Below are 12,490 nucleotides of genomic sequence, written 5' to 3' on the forward strand. Positions count from 1 at the left end.
GCTCTGGGGAGCATGGGGCCACCTGGGCCTCTGGGAGGCCTTCTCCATCTCTCTGGCTGGCTCTGAGACCTCCCAGGTCACTTTGCGCTCCGGTCTGGCCTGTTCCTCTCCCCAAATCGTGGGGCTGCTTCTCTGGTGAAGGGGCGAGCTGGGCCCGCCCAGCCACCAGGGCAGGGAAGTGTCCAGGCCGTCTGTGTCCCAACCTCCCGCATGTCCTCCCTCACGCTTCCTGCTAACGCGCCTGCTTCTTAGAGGACTGTGCATCTTCCCCGGCTGTGGCTGGCCCAGCCACACTCCATCCATCCTGTGGGATGCCGGCTCCCTTCCCAGCCCACCCCACCCTCCGTCCTGGCAGAGCCTCCCAGTTACCTTGATCTCTTCCTTTCCGGGTCAGGTGGTCCCCAAAAAGAAAGAGCGTAAGGTCGCTTCGGACGATGACATCTCAGAGCAGGACGGGGAGGTGAACCGGTTCTCGGATGACGAGGTCGGCTCCATGAACATCACAGACGAGATGAAACGCATGTTTAATCAGCTGTGAGTATCACCGTGCCCCTGCAGTGGGGGCTCCTCTCCGCTCGCCCAGGCCGCTGGGCGAGGGTGGCACATGGGCGGCCTGGGCTGCAAGTGGCCCGCCGGTGTGTTTTTTAAAGGCCTGCACGGTGTTAAAGAATTTGGATTCATTTTCACCATTTATAATTTGGGGAGTTTCCCGTTTTCAGAAAGGGCCAAATGGTAGTAGAAGTCGGGTTTGTGCGTGGTCTTGATCAAGCCTCAGACCCACTCCCATTGGTTTGCCCTGTGGAGGGATGGCTGAGCTGACCCACACTGGGGCCCCCCACGCTGGCTGAGGGAGGCTCCAACATTCACTGAGCATCCTCCATCTGCCAGGAGCTTTACAGATGTGACCCAGTGACTCCAGACAAGCCTAGGAGGTAGGGCGTCGCTCCCTTTTGTAGATGAGGAAATGGAGACTCAGAGAGGGGCAGTGACTTGGCCCAGGCCATTCCGCTATTACGTGGCAGAGCTGGGATTCAGAGCCCGGCCTGTCTACCTGTGTCCTCTCATGGGGAGGTGCTGCCTGGGCTAGTGACAGAGTCTGGGGATGGTTGCTTAAAATCTGCCATGGCGGGAAATAGGCCGATGCTGCCACTCGGGGCTGCCCTCCCCCGCCCCTGTGGAGAGCCGGTTTCCCAGACCCTCACTGGGTCTAGGCGCCCAGGGCAGGGATGCGTGGTGGCCTTGGCCTATCCAGTGCCATGTTTTCAATCCTGATCTACTTTTAATTTTAATCCGTGTTGTACCTGAAAGTGGGGGGGAGAGAAGGGGAGAAGAGCAGCTGTAGGCCTTGGATGACTTGCCCAAGGGCCTGGCGTCAAAGGGCAGGGCTGAGACGGGCCTCTGGGGTCCACCTGTCCCCCGGCCCGCTGGCCTGCTCCTGCCTGCTCCCTTCTGGAGTCCCTTGCCGTTGGGCACCTGGGCTCTGAGCACTCAGTTTTCCCATGACTTCATGCTGCCCATGCCCATTCCCCCGCCTCCCCTCACCCCGCTGCCTCGGAGTCTCCCGGCTGAGCCAGGTTTCTGGCCTGATACCCCGCCTTGGAGTCCTGGGTTTCCAACAGCAGGGCTGGGTTTGAGCTCTTGCCTCTGATGAGCCATCACAACCTCCCAGGACCCCTCCGGAGAGACCCCGCTCCTTTAGCAGATTGCTCTGACGTCTGCTCTTTCAAAAGCCAGGGCTGCCGGCTGTCCTCACAAAGCTCCTGCAAAGCTCTGGGTGGGCTTAGCTTTACAGAGCCCAAAGATCACGTTGCCCAGCCCCTTCACATAGAGATGGGGAAACTGAGGCTCAGAGAGGGGCACACGAGGGGTGGGGACAGAGTTGACCCCTGACTCCTGGTCCAGTGCTCTGTCCCAACCAGCTGTGTTCATGCTTGGAAGAGATGTCCCTCCTCTGCCCTCTCTGGGACCATCCCTGCCCTGGTCCTTTTGCCCCTGAGCCAGGCAGCTCTAAGGAAGACAGGAGTGGGGACCAGCCGGGGATGGGTTTGCCCAACACTTCCCGTACTTGCTTTTCCCTTGAAACAGAATGGAGATGGGGCTGTGTTTTGTGGGTTTGCTATTTGAGGGTGACAGGACACTCCTAGACTCTTGATTCATCTTTCGACGTCCCCCCAAATCTCATATTCTCACCTCTTGCTGACGAGAGGGCCTTTGGAAGAGAACTGTGGTGGGGTTGGGTTTTCGGAATGTTGCTCTGGGCATTTCTGAGCCTCAGGCAGGATTGTATGCCCCGCAGACCCAGGCTGGGTTCATTTGGTTGAATTAGAGGGCTTCTCCGAAGAAATCGTTGTCCCCGTTTTTATAAAGTCCCCAGAGAGTTGTTAGGCTGCCCAGGAAGGGGGTGAACTGAAAGGGACAGTCTTGAGGGCCGAGTTGGGGGGCTCCGCTGGTGGTGCTCCTGTGTGTACGACAGAGCGTTCCGATGCTGCGAAGACGGGCGCCCAAGTGTGGACAGGTGTGAACTGGGTTCGGCATCCAGTCGGATTTGTTTGGTTGTAAAGTTGCCCAAGTTAAAAACAATCCTCTGATCACCCCTCCACCCACCCTTACCCTTCTAATCTAGGCCATGCCAACCCCACCCTGGGCGAGGCCGGGCCCCATCCCCCTGACATCTCCCGCTAGCGATGGGCTGAGCCCCAAGCCAGAGATGTCCCGGCCGGTTCCACCGCAGTCTCTGAAGGCACTCGTGTCAGGGCTGTTTTGTTTTGATCAGAATCAGTTGCTCAGGCTCTAGACGGAGGAGTTTGCCACTTTGTCTGCACAGTGCCAGCCCTCGGCCTCAGCCCTGACCTCCAGGCCTGGCGGGAGCAGGGACGCCTCTTCCGACCCCTCTTTCTTGTCCATCTTCCTGTGCTTTCTGGCTCTCCGGTCCTCAGCTGGGATTTCCTTCAGATCCCAGATGCTGGAAAGGAAGTGAAGTCAGCAGTCCCGTATGTCATGCGGTGACAGTCAAGGCCAGGGCCTTCTCTGGAGCTGACCAGCGGGCAGTGCCTCCTCTCCAGCCCGGGCGGCTCTGGTCCCCTGACTCGCGGAGCCCCCTGCAGGCTCCGGCAGGAACTGCTTTTTGGCAGGGACCCCGGCTCCAGGGGGCCGTCAGGGCAGCTTTTTACCAGAAATTCTTTCTTCTTGGGCCCTGCCCAGTGGCCCCTGCCCAGTGGCCCCCAGCCTGGCCCATTGTCGGAAGGTTGGGAGCAGTGCCCTGGAGGACCCAGGAAGAGCCAAGGGGGGATTGCAGGCAGGGGGGAGCCCCGCACAGGAATGTGGAGACTTGGGGCCCACATCCTCCTCTGCGTCTGATTCAGGTGATTTCACTCCTGCAGACACAGCCCTCCCATCTGAATCAGGGGTGTGTTGAATGATTTCTCAGGTCTCGTCCGGTTGGGGTAACCAGTACATGTCCAGAAACCCCTTAGTCCCAGGCAAACCCTTCTGGTCCCTCACCCTGCTTCTAGGTCTAATGAAGAGGGAAGCCCAGAAGTCACTCAGGCTTTGAATTCAAACCTGATTTCCAGCATGTGTTGGTCTAGAAGTCCACCGAGTCCCTCTGTGCCTCAGTTTCCTCACCTGTGCAATGGGAAGAATAGTCATGCTCGCCTCCTAGAATCGTTGTGAGGGTGGAATGACTTGCATTTTAATGTACGCCCAGCATGTGATAGCGCTTGATGAGGTTTTGACGGGGAGGAAAAGGCTGTCGGAAGCCGGGGGGTCTGGCTTCCAGCCCCAGTTTCTGTCACAGGCTGGCAGCGTGACTTTGGACAAGCAAGTTACTCCTGAGGTGTGGTTTCCTCATCTGTGCAGTGGGAGTGAGAATACCAGCCTTTCCGAGTTGCAGAGGAGATTATACAAATCGGCTCACTCAAAGTGGGGGTTCAGGCAGTGAGCTGTTAAATGAATGGAAAAGGTTATAAGATTGGACCTGGGAGGAAAATCTGTTTAGTCTCCATTAATTAAAGCCTGGCACCTTGCAAATGCACATTTTAACTTGTGTAAATAATATGTAAATACCTTCTGCATTTTAAAAGAGTTCAACTCCATGGATAAGGCACACGTCCCCTTTGGCCACCACCCCTGTCTTTTTGGAGGGCCGCCTTGTAGGAGCATACCCATCGGGGCGGGCCGCCTTCTCTCTCCACTCGGGGCACCCCCCCGGAGCCCGGCTCCTTCAGCCATGCCCTCCTGTGTCCCCCCCAGGCGGGAGACCTTTGACTTTGACGACGACTGTGACAGCCTGACGTGGGAGGAGAATGAAGACACGCTGCTGCTCTGGGAGGACTTTACCAACTGCAACCCGACCATCGACCTGCAGGGCGAGGTGAGCCCAGGCCTGGTTTCCCGAGGCCGGGAGCGGGGGGCCCTGGGGCCCCTCCCTTCAATGGCCCCTCGTCCCTCTTCTTCCCCCCGCCACCAGCTCAATTGTCCCCTTTGTTCTCTTTCCCCAGCAAGATGAAAACCTGGGCAACTTGATCCATGAGACTGAATCCTTCTTCAAGACGAGAGACAAGGAGTACCAGGAAACCATAGGCCAGATTGAGGTGAGGGCCCGGGCTGCCGAGCCCCCAGCGCAGCTCCACTGAGGCCACACCGTTGAGACCCTGGTGGTTAAGTGCCTCTCTTTGCGGAGGCGGGTGGAGAGGGGAGGCCCAGGATCGGGAGTCAGGAGGCCTATTGATTCCTTGCCTGGCGCTGGGCAAGCCATGCCCCTCTTAGGGCCTCAGTCTCCTGATCTGTAAAACGGGGGTAGTGATCCCTGTCTGCTCCAGAGAACTTTGTTTTAAGTTACTCGGTGTAGATGGTGATCTCAAATAAAGAGCTGACTTCTGAGTGACATCGAATGATGCTGGGTGCTCGTACGCCCTTTATCAGTCCACCCTCCCTGGTATGCACGAACCCTGTGGATGTGCCTGGAGGCACCTCAGAGCCTCCCCCTGTGCAGTAGGCCCTGGGCACCCCGTTTTGACGAGGATAAGATGAGGTTAAAAGAGAGCAAGCGACTTGCCGAAGGCTTCGCAGCCAGGAAGTGGGCTCCAGGCCCGGTTCTCTCTGCTCCAGAGCCTGTGCACTTGGCCCCATCCATCAATGAGCGTTATTGCTCTGGTCATGCTGCAGAGAGAGATGGCCGGCTCCTTCCCTGGGGGATGTATCATTTGGTGGAGGAGAAGGTCAGAAACATGAAAGAGACTCGAGGACTTTTCTAATCAAGTCCACAGAAAGGACATGCTGGGCTGGGTGGAGTTTGCAGGACCAGATGGAACTCCTCAGGGAAGGCTGGCCCTGTGGTTGCTAAGCAACCATTCCCCTTTCACCAGAAGCAGTTCTAGAGGCCGTGGACCACTACGCAGAGAGCAGAGAGAGGACTGATGTCTGCGAGGCAGGGCCCTGAGGGTGTGGTGTCCAGGGGTGGCCTGGAGGCTTCCACCACTGAGGATGCGAGGAGGGAGCTTGCTGAGGGTTCAGCTACAAGGATGACTTGGCCTCACTCTTCCCACGTTGGTTCTTCTTAGCTGGAGCTGGCCACAGCCAAGAGCGACATGAACCGACACTTGCATGAGTACATGGAGATGTGCAGCATGAAGCGTGGCCTCGACGTGCAGATGGAGACCTGCCGCCGGCTCATCAAAGGCTCTGCGGACAGGTATCCGGCCCTCCTTCCTGGGGATTCCGTGGTTTTGGGTTCTTGGGGGGAATTTGTGGGGCTGCAACTTACAGCCTGGTCCATTTCATCTGCCCAGCCCATCCACCTAACCCGTCCCTGCATCCATCCATCCATCCACCCATCCACTTGTCCATCCACCCATCCACCCATCCACTTGTCCATCCATCCATCCATCCATCCGTCCATCCACCCAGCCACTTGTCCATCCATCCATCCATCCATCCACCCATCCACTTGTCCATCCATCCATCCATCCAGTGAATATTAGCCACCTACTATGTGCTAGATGATTTACCTATTAAACTCAGATAACTCTCACAGCAACCCTGCCCCCGTTGGTTCAACAGCTACTCGTCAAAGGCCTGCCCTGTGCAAGGCCATGGGGATAGAGTGATGAACAGAGCTGTCACAGCCCCTGCCCTCAGGGAGCTCACACCCCACTTTCTGCTGAGTGGGCGGGTGGAGGAGGTGGGCAGGGTCCTCCTCTCCACCATTGCTGAGGCTGCTCACATTTGTCCATAGGGAGCAATTTCCCTTCCTTTCCCAACTTCCAACCCAGGGCCAGATGGGTCTGTCCCCAGGAGACTGACATGCACCAGGCCCCTTTTATTTGCTGGGGGACACCAAGACCGAGACAGAGCCCCTGCTTTCAAGGAACACACAGCCTTGCGGGGGAGACAGACATTCTAATAATAAAATGAGATGATACGTGTGAAATGTCTGGCATAGAACACAAGTGTATGTTCATTGTAATTGTTTCTCTTATTATGACTGTGTTCCTGTAGGCCGTGGTTCAGGCCGTGAAGGAGGGAGAAGCGGCTCCGTGGGAAGCCGCGTGTTCAGGCCTAGGCTTAGCATGTCGTACCTTTAGCTCATTAAATCCTCCAGAACCCACTGTTGTTATCTCCATCTTTCAGTTGGAGGAGCAGACACTTAGGCAGGTTAAACGGCTTGTCCAAGGCCCCCCAGCTCATCATTACTAGAGCCAGAATTGGAACCTAGTGCTGTTAACCACGATCCAGTGTGGCCTCCCTTTGAGCCCTGAACTAGCTGGGGTTTACTGAGCATCTCCATGTGCCCAGACCTGTGTTAGGTGGCTGGAGGGTAAGAAGCAAGCTTGATCCACGGCCCCTCCTCCCAAGGAGCTCTCAGCGCCCAGAACAATCGGAGGCTGGAGAGGGGGTCCCAAGAGGTCTTGAGGGCCACTTTCAACACGTGATCTTAGAAGATTCTAAGGAAACAGAGCAAGGGCGTGGTCTTAGGGCAGGACCTCCTGAGGTTAGAGTTTGCAGGAGGGGCTGCTCGGCCTTTCTTGCTCCTTGAATCCCTTCGGGCATCCTCAGGCTACCCTCTGACCATCCCCCTTTCTCTCGTGCCTTCCAGGAATTCACCGTCCCCCAGCTCCGTGGCCAGCAGTGACTCAGGAAGTACAGATGAGATCCAGGACGAGTTTGAGCGGGATGCGGACGTGGAGCCCATGGTCAGCTGATGACTGAGGCCCCCGTGCCTGGTGGTCTTGGCGATGGGGCCTCTGCCCCTTTCTCTCCATGGGGCCGGGAAGGCTCCTGGGAGTGGGCTCCAGTCCTCCCCACACAGACTTCCTCTGCCCTCCCTTCTCTGGAGGCCCCGAGGGACCGCTGCTTCCTTCCTTCCACCCCGCCACCAACCAGTGTCCCTTCTGCATTCACCCACCCAAGGAATGGTGCTGTCAATTTCTATTGTTCTCCACGTTACAAATGCAGACTTCTGTCCGGACGATGCAGTGTCAACTGTGCCTTTTCCCTTAAGCTGAGCCACTTTGAGCTCCAAAGAATTATTCCTTGCAGGTGTTTTTATACAAAACTCTAGGTGAGGGCAGGGCCCCCAGGCATGGTATCCTGCGATTTTCTACCCTCCCACCTGCTCCTCTGATTGGCCGTGAGCTATGCCCTCCCCTCCTCTGCTGGCCAGCGCTGACCGAGCTGGGCTTGGGGTGGTCTGCCTGCCCCCAGGAAGGAGGTGTTTGCCTCTGCAACCTTCTTAGGCCTGGATGGGGACCTCCCAGGTGTTCTTCACTTACCGAAAGAGAGGAAAGATGGGAAGTGGGGGGGAAGACAAATTTTTATTTTCTTTTTGGATCGAGTGGCAAAGCAGAGGGACAAGGCACTGTGGGGGAAGGTGGTGCCTCACTGTGTTTAAACTACTATGCAAAAAACAAACAAACAAACAAAAGCAGCTTGCCTTATATCATCGTGGAAGGTCGGCCCTCTCCCAGACCCCTGGTTTTCCCCTGGAGCTGGGAGGGAGGCCAAAGTAGGGTGGTCTCTCTGGCAGCCTCCGAGGGTGAGCACTGACTGGGGAAGGGGTTCGGTCAAGGTCGGTAGCGAGGCCTGGGTCCTGCAAGGCCCTTGGCCACTTGACTGCTTGCTTTCTTGAGACTTCTGTGGGGTGGGGGGATCTTTTATTGCCCTGATGACTTGATGGTTTTCTCTCCCTTTCCAACCAACAATAAGGGGTTGTGTATCTTTAATTTCTCTGTGAGAAAGTCTCAAGGGGGCCAGGTCTGGCATCCACCCCTCCACAGTGGGGCCGGGTCAGTACTGCCTGCTGCCATCTTGGTTCTCCACTGTCTCCCAGTCGCCCGCTGTTTGGCCACTGGTAGACACTGGAAGGGGAAGGGAAAGGAGACAGCGAGGGCTGCTGGCAGATTGGAGGTGGCAGGAGTAGAGCTGGAGCGAGAACCATCCTCTTCTGCTTGTGGACACATGGAAGCATCTTTCCATAATTCACTTGGTTGACGGACCAGTGGGGGAGTTAATCTGAGCCGGTACCTCCCCAGGACTGGAGTGGGTCTGAGTCAAAGGGCACTGTGTCGAGGCCACCTGCCAAATCTCAGCTTGCAGCCAGCTGAGCAGGCTTTGGTTTTTTTTTTTTTAATTTCCTTTTGTACCCACTACTGTGGGTGCAAGCGCAGATTTTTGTTTTCGTTGGCCCGGGAGCTCCCCCTGGAGGTCGAAGGAGCAAAATGTGCCCCAGGACCAGAACTTAGCACCTGCTGCTTCTGTCTGCAGGCAGAGAGCTCTGGCCTTGAGTAGGATGTGGCCCTGTCCTTCCTCCAGCGTACCAGCGACCCATAAGGGCCTTCTTTCTCTTCCATTCTAGTTTTCAGTCTTAAAGCCATTGTACATAATATTCATATAATATATATATATGGAGAGAGAGAGAATGTTAGTGACTGTGTGTAATTTTTATTTATCAGAACTTGGTGGCCTTTATTGTGAATTTTTTCCTTTTTTTTTTTTGTTGGGGGACCTCCTCCTGGTTCTCTGTGGCAGTCTGCCTGAGAGGCTTCCATCCCCAGCATCTCTGATTAGCCACCGTCCCTCGGTAGGGACATGGAAGGACAATGGTTTCAGAGGAGAGACAGCCTTCCCCTCCTTCCACTGACCTGTGTTCTAAAGGTGACAGGGTTCAAACCTACCTGATTATTACTGTCGTTATTGTTAATGTTGTTTTAGTTTTAGTTTTATTTTAACCAAAGGTTATCAGAGCCAGTTGGGCTTGGACCTCAGCTGCTAAAAAGATTTTCCGTTTCTGAGACGGGGGGCAGATGGTCGCCCCCAAGGGCCTCCTTGGTGCAGGCCTGCGGGAGGCATTGAATGGCATGGTCAGGCAGGCAGAGTGGAAGCCAGCCTCGGCTTGTTCCTCAAGGTGGTGGGAGGGTAGCAGACCTATCTTTAGGGTTAAGATAGTAAGGCAACGGTGTAAGCATTGGGGGTCACTAAGGCGACCGTGGCGAGTGGTGTCCAGTGGTTTTATTTTTGCTTTCCCCCTCGTATCCATAGGACATTTATCTTTGGGGACTAGGGTACTCTGAATCTGTCCAGGGAGGATGGAAATGGCAGGAGCTAGAGACAGACATTGGCTGGAAAGTTCTTCCTGCTGGTTTTTAATAGCTGCTGTCCCCTGGGGAGCAAAGATTCCAGGCAGGTGGATGCAGGGGGACAGCAAGAGTTGGGCAGCCAGCCTCCTGGGTGGGGTCCTGGGTCTTGGCCTGGACCAAGGCCTGGCTGCCTCCCTCCCCACCATGTTTTATTTTTGAGTTAGTTGCCAGTGGGCCCTGCTTGTCCCCCGCCACGAGCCCACAGCTTGCCAAGAAAGACCCCAACGCTCGCTGGGGCAGCACCTGGTCCAGTTGGGACAAACTGGTCCGTCCTTTGTAAAGCTGTAAATACTTAATTTTGGTTTTCTATTTCTAGGCCCAGTGTCATATTGACACTGGTATTTTAGAATTGTTCTCAGATGGGCTCTCCTCTGCTGCCCTCTCTCACTCTCCTATTTTGGGGGGTTTTATAAAAAGAGGATGGAGAGGGGCAGGAGAGTAGCTTCCTTTTGGCTCCCTGGTTGTGGAATACGCACACACGCACACACACACACACACACACACGCATACACACACACTCTTCTGAGACTCCGAACAGGGAACAAAATCATTGGCAGGTAAACACGTTTTGTTTTCTTGTAGCAATATGTCTTGAGGTCTCCGAAGGGCCCGTCCAGCCTGGACTTAGCCCTGTGGGTGTAGCTCAGATGACCCATGGAGAATCAAACCACTTTTGGCTTGGGGTGGGGGAGAGGGTGTGGGGTAGGGGATAATATAAGTTGTAACTTAAGCTAAACGTAATCTATTTATAAAGCGAGAGACTCTCATCTATTTTTATGAAAGGAAAGGGTTTTAACCCCGGGCAGGCAGTGGTGGCCACCCAGCGCGTTTCTGTGGCCAGGATGCATGTTGCTGCTGGGTTTAATATATCCAGTACCCCTCCCCTGTCTCCCCGTCCACACCGCCTGCTCGTCTACACCCAGGAGCAGCTTCAGCAGAGCGAAAGTCCCACCGTACCTCATTTCCCCGGTCCCCGCTCCCTCAGCTCCTTGGTCCTGGGAAGTCTTAGTGGGGAGGGCACTTGTGGAAGTAGGCAGGCAGCGGGGAATTCAGAATTGAGGTGGGTGGGGGGAGGGAAAAGGGGCACCAGGTGGGCAACAAACCCTGCTTTTCAGAGCGCGGGCTCTGATTAGTTCCTTGAGCTCTCGTCTCCCAAGGTGCATTTCCAAGCATAGAGCGTGGGCGGCAATGGGGCACACGGATTCCTTGGGGCCTGGGCCCTACCGGGTCCCAGGTTGTCAGGCAGCTGGAGCAGGAGTGGAAACATGAGGACTTGCTCGTAGCCCAGCCCTGGCTGTGCCTGCTCCAGGCGCGGGCCTGGGCTCCCGTTCTTGATGTGCTCCTCCCGGGCCCTGGATGCGGAACTAGGGGGCTGGGGCCTTCCTCAGACCTGAGTCCTCCGCCTTGAGACACTGAGCTCGGGGTCCTAGAAGGGCTGGGTCCTAGACTGGGGAGTCTGGAGGTGCCCGGGTGGGTATGGATAAACGCAAATTCTCTCTGGAAGGGAATTTTCCATGGGTGGAAGATTTCCAAGCTCAGAGGGGCTGTGTGTTAGTCTTGGGCAAATCCCTCAACATTCCCCCTGCCAAGTCTGAAAAGAAATGAGGCAAAGGCACCCTCCACCCCATCCCTTCCGTGGACATTTTGGCATCAACCTGATTTCTAGCCCCATCCAGGGAGACATTCTATCCTGTGGTCCCATCCCACCCCACTGTTGCTGTTTGTCTGTCAGCTGGGTCTAGCATCAAGGGGAAGGGGGGGTTTATACTCATTGAAAGACTACTGATCCTACCGGAAACCAACCTGTTTACTGTACTCTTGTAAATATCATGCCCTTTATATCCTGTATATTGGCTTCTTTTAAATAAAGTGAAATGTCTTAGACTTGATGGTGTTTTTTTTTTAATTGAGAATAAAATGGTGGTGGGGGGAAGGGCAAGAGGCCCAAGGGCCACATAAACACTAAAGCAAAGTAGATAGCCAATGAGTGACACAATAGGGAAATTTCACATCATCTATTGCATTTGCATCTGACAATGTTTGGAAATAGATTAAGTGGGATTTATTAGGCACATTTTACAGAAGGGGAAGAGAGAGCCAGAGAGATCAAGGCTGAACAATTGTCGAAGCCTGGTTTGGAATTGAGGTCCTGTTAATCACAGAGCCCCCATTTCTTAAACCTCCTCCAGGGGCCCATGAGAGGCCACCTCCTGGGGCTCTGCTTTGACCCTGTCCAATGTTCTAGTTTCTTTTTGTTAATGGCCAGATTCAGGGAGACATTGCCCCATGTGAATGGGGCCCACCGACTACAGTTTTCTTCCAGGATGAAAGGAAACAGCCACCACCAATTCCAATTTATTTTTTTACCCTAAAACTTGCACTTAATGCAGTTTCCTTTCCCATTCCCCGCTCTGTTTAAATTCCCCAAAGTGTCAAAGCGATGACCTTCTGGAGGGAAAGAAGTAGCATGAGATAATGAGGGAATTCTAAGGTGGGGATTATTACCCCCTCTTTATAGACAGGGAAACCGAGGCCCAGGGAAGTTGTGTGTTTTGCCAGCGTCCTAGGGAGGAACCACGATCAGCATCGGAACTCTGACTCCTAAGCAGGTTTGTGATTCACGCTGCTGGGGGAACTAGAAATAGATATATTAGAAGAGAGTGTTAGGAAAGCTGTAACAGCACTTTAGGAATAGAATGGGTTCCTAAGACTCTGTCCTCAGGAAGGCTTCAGGATCCGAGTTTTAAGTAACGTTCAAGCCTCCATCAAACTTCTCCAAAAGAAAACTAAAATTTTGACCCGGGGGGGAAAAGATAAAGCGCAGGACCAACTGGTTCCGCAGCCCGAGGCTTTGA

The 12,490-nt window shown here is 54.8% G+C and overlaps 1 protein-coding gene across 1 annotated transcript in view; it reads left to right on the forward strand.

Annotated features, from left to right (window-relative positions):
* IFFO2 (intermediate filament family orphan 2) overlaps nt 1-11,519 on the forward strand; it is a 46,833-nt gene extending 35,314 nt beyond the window's left edge. Inside the window, exons 5-9 of the mRNA XM_044769844.2 lie at nt 395-534; nt 4,252-4,372; nt 4,500-4,592; nt 5,562-5,692; nt 7,097-11,519. Of these exons, the coding sequence (XP_044625779.1) occupies nt 395-534; nt 4,252-4,372; nt 4,500-4,592; nt 5,562-5,692; nt 7,097-7,202 (591 nt within the window). The 3' untranslated portion in view covers nt 7,203-11,519. The remainder of the gene's footprint in view (nt 1-394; nt 535-4,251; nt 4,373-4,499; nt 4,593-5,561; nt 5,693-7,096) is intronic.
* The last annotated feature ends 971 nt before the right edge of the window (nt 11,520-12,490 follow it).

This window comes from Equus asinus, chromosome 5 (assembly GCF_041296235.1).
Source record: "Equus asinus isolate D_3611 breed Donkey chromosome 5, EquAss-T2T_v2, whole genome shotgun sequence".
In the NCBI taxonomy this organism is placed as follows: domain Eukaryota; kingdom Metazoa; phylum Chordata; class Mammalia; order Perissodactyla; family Equidae; genus Equus; species Equus asinus.